We start from the raw sequence: 12,208 nt of genomic DNA on the forward strand, positions 1-12,208 counted from the left end.
TTGTGAAATACCGGTAGTGAAGAGAAGAGAAAAATTTATTCTTAAGATTTTGGTATGTTCATGAGGGTGATAGATGAGATATGGTTCTGTAAATTCAATTTGCAGGGTCTAATTTTGCAGTAGAAGGGGAAAGAAGGCGATTGCTGTGTTTTAAGTTTGCAGGTGAAACAACTGTAGTAACAAAATGGAAAGTCAGAGCATACTTTCACTGTGTGATTTAAGAAAACTGCAGATGAAACACGCAAACTTAAAATCACTATGGACGATTCATGATTTGAGCCACTGTAAGTGTGGAAGTTTTCACAGCATTCATCTTCTGCACACCTACCCACTTGTTTCAATTGCGGGCTAAAAACCACCGTGCACATTTTCTCCTGCAAAATAGAATCACCGCAAACTTAAGCCATTTACGGTATCTCCCCATGATAAAAAAAAATCCCTCTTGGGAATGGCCTCTCTTTAGCAAATTGGAAAAATTGCCTTTTCAGCTAATTGGGTTCTTAAGAAAAGACCGAATGTATGACTGGCATGTACCCAAATGAACACTTTGGATCTTGGCTATTGACACTGATAAAGTGCTTGGCCATTATGGATTGAAAGCAATTTTCCCCAGCATAGAGCCAAGAGCCCTTCTCTCCCACTATTTACTTAATGGCCTGTATCCGATCAGATTGGCTGTTGCCATGACACTTAGAGTTGTACGTAGCGGCATATGGAATTAAGTAGGGGTTATATGAAGGGTTGTCATAGTGACCGCGATATATCAGTTATGAGCCTATTTCGTGCAGGGGACTGAAATAGCTGAAAAGTATAGGTTTGCTATGTTGATGAAAGGAAAAAGAAAGTTGATTACAGGTCTGTCTCCAGGAGTGGAAATTTGCTTGTTGGAAAAGAAATAAATTTCACCTTGTCCATCCCAAAAAGTTACATGACATGAAATTGATGAAAATGTGTTTTCGTTAACTTCCACATGTGTTTTCGCAGATTAGTCATCCAGGAAAATTGTACTATAGAAGTTGAATGATGGAAACTACAAAAAAACTGAAAACGTCTGAATAAATATTGTAGTATCCAGCAGTAAGGATTGATTGAACTGCTATGATTGCAAAAACAGATAAGGACAAAAATTAACAACATGGGCTCCCAAACAATGAGTTTGACAGTTGAAAATTTAAATCTGGAGACAGCCCTGATTGGTTGATAGGAAAGATCATGGCTGTATTGAATTGATTGCACGTCCTCTCCCCACCCATCCCACGCAATGCCCCCAGAGCTGTCTTCTCTCTTGCCCCTCTCTTTCCTTCTATCATTCCATGTTGTGCGTTTTGTGTCTTCTCTGCAGAGCGGCGCCCGCATCAATATCTCAGACGGCTCGTCCCCCGAGCGCATCGTCACCATCACAGGATCCACAGAAAATATCCTAAAGGCCTTCAATATGATAGGCAAGAAGTTTGAAGAGGTACATGTATGTTTCTTTTTATTCATGACTTATTATTATTTTCCTACTTTGACTTTATTCGAACTGCAACAGGGACAATACAGTGTATACACTAGGCAGCAAACAAGCTGATGTTGTGACCACATACATACAGTACATGATTAACAAGAGCACAGCATGTCCAGTACAAAAGATTCAAAAGCTAAAACTTCAGCTTCAGTACTAAGGACAGCTACCAGGCAGCCCATACATTGATCTTGACTTTGACTGTCCCAATACCTACCCACATACCAAATATCGTTACGATCCATCCATAGCTCCTTAGGTAACAATGCAGAAATGCAAAACATGCAGAAACACAGTCAAACATACAGACCCACTGAAAAACAATACCTCCTCTTTATACATGAACTTGATTGTCCTTGTAGAGGATTCTTCGTTCAAATATGATTCACTCGAAATCTGTAAAACATGTTAGTAGATTTGTATTTCCTAGAATTTCTCCATGTACATGTATGGTCATTGTCACCACGAGCAGTCCCTAATTGGTTTTGCCATCAGCATAATGCTCATGACAGTGATTGTGTTTAGTGGTTTTGTGGCACATTTACCATTGCCATTATCATTACTATATCTCAATCTAGTCGCAGTGATGCTTATCTTCTATTGTAAGCTGAAAAGAGCATGTATAAAGGTAACCATTTGAACTTGACATGCTTTTGGGGTGACCTGTACCACATTTTCTTTTACAAATATCACATAAGATTGTTGAACTCGTGTTGGAACGATGTTGACATTCATGATAAGAAACTGTCCTATTGAAGAATCATCAAGAGTTGACAATGAAAGAAGCAGCTTGTCACGTCAAGCTAGCTCCATTGTCTGGCGATAAATATTTTATGACTTGTGCTTGAAACAGCCATTTAACCTTGAGTGACCTTGTGGGCTTGACTGTGGTTTGAAGGTTAGAAGTGCTAAACTACAGGTTCATGTGCAAGGGCAGCTCCATAAAAGGGAATAGATTGGCTACGCAATTTGTAGAAACTTTTATTTCTGTTGGTTTTGTGGTACAAGTTTATTACAAATTGGTTGGGAAGTCTTTATCTGTGCAGTCAGAACGTGTACTGCACAGTAACCCACTCTGGACTGATAAAATCTGATCTATATTAATGCTTATGTCAACAGGAAAAAATCATGTAACAGTAAAGGACCACCCAAAAATGGTCACATTGGCCAGTTGATTGTAGAGATAGTCACTTGTACAGTGTACAGGTTTGACTGTCATCAGTATTGATCCCGAAGAAGGCAAGAGTGGCAAGAAATTTTGATCCGTGTATACCTTTGTGTTGGAAGAAAGTTTAAGCATCATACTATGATTGCTACCAACACAGATGGGCTTCCATGATAGGTTTGACTGTAGTTTATCATCTTTTTGCTCTTTTGCAAACGGTACTCTATCTGTGATGAGTAAATGATGTTTTCCCGTTGACCACAGGATATGAAGGCAGCCCATGTGAACAGTTCTGTTCCAGTACCGCCAGTCACATTGCGACTCATCGTTCCCGCAAGTCAGTGTGGATCGCTGATCGGGAAAGGGGGTTCCAAGATTAAAGAGATCCGAGAGGTTGGTGATCCAGATTTTAACTATAATGAACCAGTTTTATCTTGCCAAGTCTTTTGCCTCAGTCACATTTCCAAGGGTGCCAATAGAGTTAACCCTATTAAACGTACAGTTGTAGGGCTATCCGACTGGGCTAAGACAACAGCTGTGAATGCATTTTACAACTCATGTAAACTACCTTGCAGGGCATGAGTCTGGAAGTGACTAACTCTGTTAATAGTCATGTTAAAAATTCAAGAGCCTTTTGTTTCTGAAACTAGAGTCCTTTGACTGGAGAAATTTAGGTTTCAATGTCAACTGCTTTTTACATAGTGCCATTGGCTTGAAATATGAATTGTAGTGCTCCAAAGTCAAGTGAAAGACAAAGACGAGGTTTGTTTTGCTGCAGGTGACAGGAGCATCTATCCAGGTAGCTGGGGACATGCTGCCCAACTCCACAGAGAGAGCGGTGACTGTCTCAGGCACTCCCGACGCCATCTCACAGTGTGTCTATCACATATGTTGTGTCATGCTAGAGGTACGTATTGTTATAGCCAGTCATTCCAGGTTTCTCTCTTTAGTCAAACTTAAAACTTTTGTTTTTAATTTCTGACAGTGCATGACGCTTGCTGTGTCTCACTTGTAAAGCCAAAGGCACCGGGCCACCCCTTCTCTACTCAATACGTGTGATGAGTTTTGTAACTTCAGAGGTTTGACATCTGAGGCTTATAACTAAATAAAGTGATTTTGCTGTTAGGACATCAAAAATATTACAAAAGGTCTTGCTCAGATTGATGATATGTTAACATGAAGAATTGATGTAAAACTGTTGTGGTATTTGAGCTTGAAAAAAATGTTTGAAGAAGTGTGCACAATCAGTCAGCAATTCCCACAGGTAAAATCTAGCTGTCCAAGTCTACTTTCGTTTGTCCCTAATTTTGATAAGTGTACAAAGACATGCATTTCTTGTCACCGTATTTAGAAAAATGAGGCCCTTAAACCCCCTTTGGGACTTCTTACCTCCTTTATTCCTGATCTCATCTGTGAAGCCTCATTTTTCATAGGCAGAAAAGACAATAGAGTGTCACAGTCGTAATCTATAATATCCCCAACAGCCTACATTTTTATTGAACCATAAAAGTCTCATTAATACCTGCTCACAAGTTTGAGACAGACGGCGAGAAGTTGAGCCGACAAAACAGGTTCACCCGGGGTTCGTCCGCGTCGAAAGCTCCGACAGTAAAATGTTTGTACCAATCAGGTGTCCTTATTGATTCGGACAGGGGTAAAATAAATGACATATAACGGTGCAGAGGGGTCGTACGATTGATCCTCGGAAGGCCAGCGTGCGACGGGTAGATCCGGAGAATGATGCCTTCTCCTTAACGTAGTTTGACCTGTAGCATGTACACATCATCCGTTTTTATAGCTCCCTCATCTTGCAATATGGCCCAAATCATTACTTCTCCCCACCATTTTCACAGTTACAGTGGGGTGGGTTATACGATATTGCATGCGGAATGTAATTTCAGCACAGCAGTACTGCCAATGTAACCGGGTCATGTCACTGCTTTCGCGTGAAGAAAATGGGGGACACATACAGGTTTAGTGAAAACAGATACCCCAGGATTTGGCCTTTATAGCTAAAGGGCTGTGGTATATCATTTTACATTGACGAATTGCGTGAGAACTTAAAAATCTAGTCCACAAAGCTCATTTCAGAAACCCTCGGATTATCAGAGTCTGACGCCATGGTTTTATCTCGATAACTGGTATAACAGATGCCATATATTGTGTGTCGCATAGATGCCAATACACCTCCAGGCACTATCACCACACGTAATAAACTTTATCAAAGGTTGCCACGCTGCCGGAGTTATTGTCTGCGTTATTGATTTGATAATGAATCAATGCAAGTTTCGGGTCAAGAGGAAATTGCTGCATTAGATTTGTCTTCGAGCTAACTGATGAAAAATACTACGGTAAAGCTTGAAACTTGCACAGTTTTTTTATTTTCTCAGTCACCACAAATCCATGACACTACTAGACAAAGTATAGCTCTCATAGGAAAAACAGAATTGCTTTAACTGCAAATTTTAAACATATCTAAAACCTGCTTTCCCTTCCTACCACCAGAAACATACCACTAAGATATCTATATATGCATGAACAAGACTTTTCCCAACAGACTATTAACACAGTTACATGTAGAAGAAAATGTTATACAGTGTCTAAGTGATGAAAAAGAACACAGTAAAGCATGAAACTTGCAGTTTTTTTTAAATTATATTGTCTCAGTCAGCACAATTTCATGACACCACAAGTATGTCTCCCAAATTCGACTAACAAAATTGTTTCAAACTGCAAATCTGAAGCACTGCCAAAACCATCTATATCCTCCTACCGCAAAAAACATACCACTAAAGTAAATATCTCATTATGCATTTACAGTACATTTCCCAATGTTAGCGCAGATACATGTAGAAGCAAATAGTCCATAAGGCGTCAGAAGGATGACGGCTGAGACACAACGATTTACCGGTTTCGACCTTTTCAAAAGTCTTCATCACCCCAAGAACACATGTCGAAGCAAATGTTATACAAAGTCTACAAACAGACTGACTGCAGAAAGGTGTTTAAAAAAACCTGTCATTCAGAGAATCGCAGTCATAACTCCAAAGCGCTGGCATTAACAGTGACACTGGTGGGCCCGATAATGTCGAAATAATGTCAATCGGACAGAAAACCCTCCAAAGACATTCTGATTTTTCCGGATATTTTCGAGACATTTTCCAAGAATGTATTTTCTGGGGTTCGAGAATGTCTTTACAGGGTCTTTTTGGGAGGGCGTGTGTGTTGTTTTTTCCATTGTTCAGAAAAATGTCTTCCAAATGTCTGGAGAAAAACTGTGAAAACTCGCATGTTAACGAAAATCACGCCCCCGTTAGTAGCCTGAATACGCTTCGAGCGGCCCGCCTGACTGACTGGCCCAGTCAAAATGGAGGGGCGGCAATTTATTAGCTGGTGACCGCGCACCGCGAGAGACGTTCCTTTGCGATCGGTGTCCCTACACGGCACCGAGCGATCTGTCCTCATTTCACCTTCCTATTAAACATGTGCGTGATCTGAAGCCACTAGGCCGTGTAAAATGACCGCCACGGCAGGCAACGGAGCGTTACACAAACTTCCAAACTATAAACTGGACTTACAAAGTATTTGGTAAAATCCCACTCTCCAGACGTTATGCCATGTTCGCCCTTTGATGCCACATGCGACAATGTGACTGTCCTTTTCAGTTTCATTTTGAATGTTACAAGAATGTCTTTCCAATATCCTTTGTGGGAGCAGCGCTGATTGCTGAGTTGTCATGCAAAAATATCCGCAGGTGATCGTTTCCTGCATGCCATGCCATGCCATGCCTTGCCTAGGCGTCGAAGTTGAGTGATACTCCGAGCGGCTGTCCTTTTTTTTGCATTTCCGTAAAATATCTGTACAAGTAACTATTAAATCTACCGTGTTCCCGAAATATATTGTCCGTATTTGCCGTTGGAAATAAAGCTCATCATCTGCGTCCCACTCACCCGGGCGTTATGTCGTCAGGCTGTTTGACACCGTCCCACGGCATGACAATGTGACAGTCCTTTGAATGTATTTTGAATGTTACAAGAATGTCTTTCAAATATCTTGTCTCTTCTCTTTATTTTGGTACAATATATGACATTCAACAGTCAAGTTGACAAACTACTTTTCCTCGTCAGTCCAGCGCCGCACGGCACTCATACGGCGTGGACAAAGCCGCGCTGCTCTCAGGCGTGGACAACAAGTGTTACGTACAGTCAGGCAAAAAAAAACAACATTGCTTTTAATCAAATCGAAGACTAAGTTACTCATATTCAAGTTCTCACGCATAATATCACCGTTGAAAATAAAATCAGGTTAATATTCTTGCTGAGGACCTTTTCGCCGTCACTTCTGAAACAACATCAGACACGCCGATCGACACAAAGGCGGGAAAAGCGGAGATGGTTGCTATAGGACCGGCGGTTGCTAGGACGTGATTGGCAGCGGGCTTGAGTCTACCTCACGTGCGCTAGCGCCAGAAATATCAGTAAATTGAGTAATGCGATAAAGAAAAACATTGTGTATCTGTTTAAAAATTCTCCACGTTATTATTATCAACGTATTAATTTCACGTTTCTGAAAAATATAAACGTCTTATGTTTGATTGGCAATTTATAGGATTTAAAAAAAATATTTCAAGGGCTAATATCACCCATCTCACGTTCTAGTGGCGTCCGTGCTAAGTTTTTTTTTAGCGTTTCTATGAGAGTTGTTATCAGAGGAGTGGCCGGCCGTGTAGAGGGGAAACATATCATTAACATTTGCGTGGACTGACTCAGGCCCCAGGCCAGTTTCCCGTTGTTGTTTTTTGCCAAATTCTACAATCCCGGTACCCCCATATGAAGGCTTGGTGGGGGCTAGACAATTCCCGTTGCCGGTATGTTAGAACCATTTCCAACGGTCAGAGTCGTGGGGCATGCAATCTTCACGACCTTCTTCTAGGGTCTTCTAGCGCTAATTCGCAAACATGTTCTAACCAGTGTCATGCATAGGAAGACAAAAACAAAGCAACTTGTTTTGATAAGACCAAGGACTGCTTTGACCTTCTTTGTTGTGCAAATACTTTTCGACATTCATCATTGTCTCCCGTGCCTGGCTCAGTGACTGAAGTATCTATGTACATGCAAGGACTTGGTACATGTAACAGCCTCTTCATTCAGATCATTTAAAAAATACTAGTATTTTGTTCAATACGAACTTCAATCGGTGGGCAACATTTCCATATACGATGTACGTCTAAAACAGAGATTTTTTTCCCGGTACCCTTCGAGTTTTCTTCACTGTACGCCGTGGTAGCAAGAAAGTTGAAAAGAGGCCTGAATTGTCATTTGTCTTCTAAATGATGCACGAACTACTCGTATTCGCTATCGTAAATTTGTAAGAAAACTGTTTGAAAACTAAGAAAACAATTCGTAGATTTGTCCGAAACCTGTTCAGAAACCAAGAAAAAGTGTTATTTTTTTTTAATATCTCTTAATGCGAATTACGATCGAACAAAAATTTGTATATTCGCTCCATGATTTACGAATTCAAGTCAAAGTGACCTTTGGTCTGACCGGATTTCTTGTTTTGGCTTGGGATCCGAAGAAGAGGAAAGTCAACCATCGTCGTATTTCCATCTTGTAGACAATGGGGCCCGCGGTTGTGACTATGCATGACAATAACCAAGATGGATGTCACAACAAGACAATTTCACAGACTTTTGACAGTTTATACATGACCTTGCAGTTAATACGAAGATTTAGATATCATATCGACATTTTAAAACCAAACGTCGAAAAAATCGCGTGCTTATTTTCATTCTCAAATATCTAATTAAACAAGATTACAAGTACAATACACACCTCTGTCTGCCTCTAGATTTGCGTCTAGAAATGTTTCAAGTGTGGAACAAACGCCAAATCCAGATCCATTGTTTCACACCCTCCGAGATTGAATAAGACAACATGTCTACAAAAACGCCTGGAACAGACACATCTTTACAGTATCACAAGTTGATTATTTTAGTCCATATTTTAGCAAAGGGCCCCAGATTGATAAATAGCATTAGTTGCATCTGGTAACTCGTATGTTTCATTTTGTTTTTCAGGTACGACGTTTGGAGAAAAGCTATTCATACCGTTGGGTGTTATCCTTAGGATTGTCATTTTGTTTTGGTCAAGTTCTGTTTGTTAGTGTTTGTTCTGTTTTTTGTTTTTTTTTTGTAAATCCATTCGACCAGGGAGGTTGTTTGACTTGCCTTTTGCTAACAACTTACTAACACATGTTACGTTCGTACGTACGTATGTAACAGTGGTGTTTAAGTACTGCCTATCGTCCTTGCCCAACGGCACTAGTGCTTTTGTGGCGACGGTGATAGCGTTCGTGATTTGTGATCTGCCGACCCCGGTTCGATTCCGGGTAGGGGGCATGTTGTTTCTTTCTGTTCTTACTCGCCCCTCTGGTTGTTTCACGTACTACAAGCCCAAGGTGTACTTGGGAACGCGTTTTGATGTTTGAATAACAATACATATCTAATATACACACACACTAACCTCTAACATATATCATATCGATAAATCTGGAAAATATTTACAAAACACAACAAAATTTCCATCACGAACGATGATTTTGATACTCTTCAACACACATCTATAAGAACTAAGGTAAGTCACCTATTGGATTGAGCTGCATCGGACAACGATTCTACTACAGGTCTACGGTAGGTTTGTGATAAACAGAAAAAGGAAACTGCGGATTTTGGGGTATGGCTTGACATAGGAAACTTTCTGAATCATCAGAATTTATGTGATTATTTCAAAGTAGTTGGTACACCCAGCCGTCAGCCTCCAGTCGTCGACTACTTTTCACAGTCCACAATAGCCGAATTAGGAATATCAAGGCCTGATAAAAGCTCATTGGGAATATGTTGCAATCTCGAATTGGAATAAACGGAATTTAAAACTAATCCATATGTGCATAATGTTATGAACAAAACGTACAAGGCATAAGCATGAAGAACCAAACAAATGATCCAGTTCACGGTTCCACGCCAATCATCACGGTGTTTACGTTGACGACGTGAGGGTACCAGTCCAGCTGCGTGCACCGGCCCTCTCTTGACAGTGGCCCCAGTGAAAAGTCGGAAACTTTGATATTTTCTATGGCATTAAAAATTGGTTCAAAAGTAATATAGAGTGCGAAGTCGACTGACAAATATATTACAAACACCACGTGTTCTTGAAATGCAATTCGGCATAATGTTTTTGGACTGAATACCTCCAAGTGGAAAGCAAGATAATTGTAAATGCCCTGCCGCAAATGGGAACAAACTTCACCCTGATTTGCATTTAATTTGGCTATTGCTAAAGGGTAAAACCAAGGAGGTTGAAAGAGGGAAAGGAGTCGGCTCATAATTTGTCCCTTTTCAACCATCTTCGACTCACTTGTGAAAAAAACATTAACATTGGGGTGCGAATTGGTCTTGATTTACATACACCCAGCCGATAATGTAGTGTTAGGACTACCCCGACCATCAAAGTACTTGTAGAACCAAGGACGTTATATCACGTCCTTGGTAGAATTCAATGACGTAAACACTTCGGCAGAACTTCGGTAGAACTCTGCTGGCTGTTACATGGAGAATAATTTGCCAGGCCGGGAGTTTTGCTACGAGAGGAGTTGGTCGGCCGCACAGCTCCAGAGGGGAATCCATTATCCTTAGCGGGGACTGACTCCCCTGGCCAACTTTCCGATTTTTTTCTCGATCCCCGTACCCACGTCGGAAGGGCCTGGCGGAGGCTAGACACAAGTCGGCTTGCAGCATTCTTCCTTGTGCACTTCTATTCTACGCACCTGTATGTATAAAAGCGTTAATAAAAGCTGTTAATACTCCGTCACAAATGTATATTACGATGTTATACAAAAACATAGTACATGTAGTATTTTCAAATATGTTATTCAATGAGTGCTATCGATAACAAAAGAAAACGTGATGCACAATAATTTGAATAAACTCGCTACACTTTGCTTTCAAACGGCCTTTGTTTTCCTCAGCGCGCGCTGTTAGCGTCTCCAACTTTAACACATAAAACAGTACATAAACATATAACCTCATTAATTCTAGTACTTCATCTGGAGCATTTCTGAGTTGAAACACGCAGATTAATAAGAAAGGAGGACGTAGAAAAGATAGCAAATCGTTCGTCTTGTGCCCAAATCTTTTTCCACATGTACAGCTAAAACCGAGAGCAAAAGAAGAGCTGAAATCTAAGTATGTTGTAAGGGTAATTTCGTGTGGCACTTTGTCGCTAAAACGGTATTTCTAACCAAGGAGCTTTTATCAGACCAACAACGTTCACTCAAGGAGGCCCCGGGTCTTTTTTCAACCTCACCACACTCTGTTTTCCCGCCGGTTTTTGATCGCAGACCGGCCTTTCGCGGGCCCATAAATCAATTTTGACAGGGAGGCGGGGCATGTTCGGTTGATCTTGCCGCTTCCCACGGTCCTGCAGGAGAAGATGACGTCTGCACAATCCTCCCGAGTGTTCCAACTTCCAAATATGGGAATTGTCGGAAATCTGAGGCAGATCGGTTCTTCCTCGGACTGCCGACAATTGGGTCGGGGAAAATCGGAGCGGTGACGTCATGCCTAAGTCATTTGCATAGCAAGCCGTCCTGAAGGGTAAACAAATGATGAATCGCAGCGCTGCGTGCGTGGTCCAAGCGGGACTTCCCTGTTTTATCTGCCGCGTTTTCGGTTGATTTTTATTTGTTTACGTCGACAGGCAGGCGTAATATTAATGTTTCGTTAGCCTGGTGAACAATAAAATGTAACGTAACATCAACAAAAATCTACTCATATTTTCATAACGAAATTTACAGTTCACAGCTATCAAACGTAACGTTAAGTCACTTTCACTGTTAACGTCACGGTATCCGATGTTTATGCCTGACCAAGTGACAAAGTAAGTCTTCACCTTGTCCCAACGACGATCAAAGTTGACCGAGGATTTTTTTACCGTAAGTTACTGGACAGGTAAGGGTTTTACCGCGGCATTTAGCATTGGTTACGCGATCTCTAGCCGTGGCAGTTCGGAGACGGGCAGTCCGGCGGGCCGCGGCATTACGGCATCACTGGGCGCTTGGGGCAGCAAGGACGTTACATGGGGGCAGGCACAAAGCAAAAAGTACTTGTCTTTCACAGAGGGCGGGGAGCAATTAATTATCAGGAAGACGCTAACGACTTAATGAGTACTTATTGTTCTAAATAATGGATGGTCTCCGAGGGGAGTCCCTTCCTTACGTGTTGAGAGAGGATGTAAACAAAATGTCTTTCACGGGTTAAAAATATGTAGTTGAGTTTTTAAAATGTCTCCTTCGGGTTCTCCCGTTTTGGAATGTCTTTGGAGGGTCTTCTGTCCGATAGACATTTTTTCGACATTATAGGCCCCACCAGTGTGATTCCAGACTTGTATATACTGAATAAGATCTTGGTGCCCTCAGACAGACAATATTTCACGGCTGATACACTTGACACACTTGAAAGGGAATTTGCGGATAATTGTGAA

The 12,208-nt window shown here is 41.3% G+C and overlaps 1 protein-coding gene across 13 annotated transcripts in view; it reads left to right on the forward strand.

Moving 5' to 3' along the window:
* LOC118403595 (poly(rC)-binding protein 3-like) overlaps positions 1-12,208 on the forward strand; it is an 85,199-nt gene that overhangs the window by 64,556 nt on the left and 8,435 nt on the right. For all 13 annotated transcript variants that reach the window (XM_035802348.1, XM_035802357.1, XM_035802356.1 and 10 more), the window contains exons 4-6: positions 1,343-1,459; positions 2,934-3,062; positions 3,448-3,576. In XM_035802348.1, coding sequence (XP_035658241.1) covers positions 1,343-1,459; positions 2,934-3,062; positions 3,448-3,576 — 375 coding nt within the window. The remainder of the gene's footprint in view (positions 1-1,342; positions 1,460-2,933; positions 3,063-3,447; positions 3,577-12,208) is intronic.

Source organism: Branchiostoma floridae, chromosome 16 (genome assembly GCF_000003815.2).
Source record: "Branchiostoma floridae strain S238N-H82 chromosome 16, Bfl_VNyyK, whole genome shotgun sequence".
Taxonomy (NCBI): domain Eukaryota; kingdom Metazoa; phylum Chordata; class Leptocardii; order Amphioxiformes; family Branchiostomatidae; genus Branchiostoma; species Branchiostoma floridae.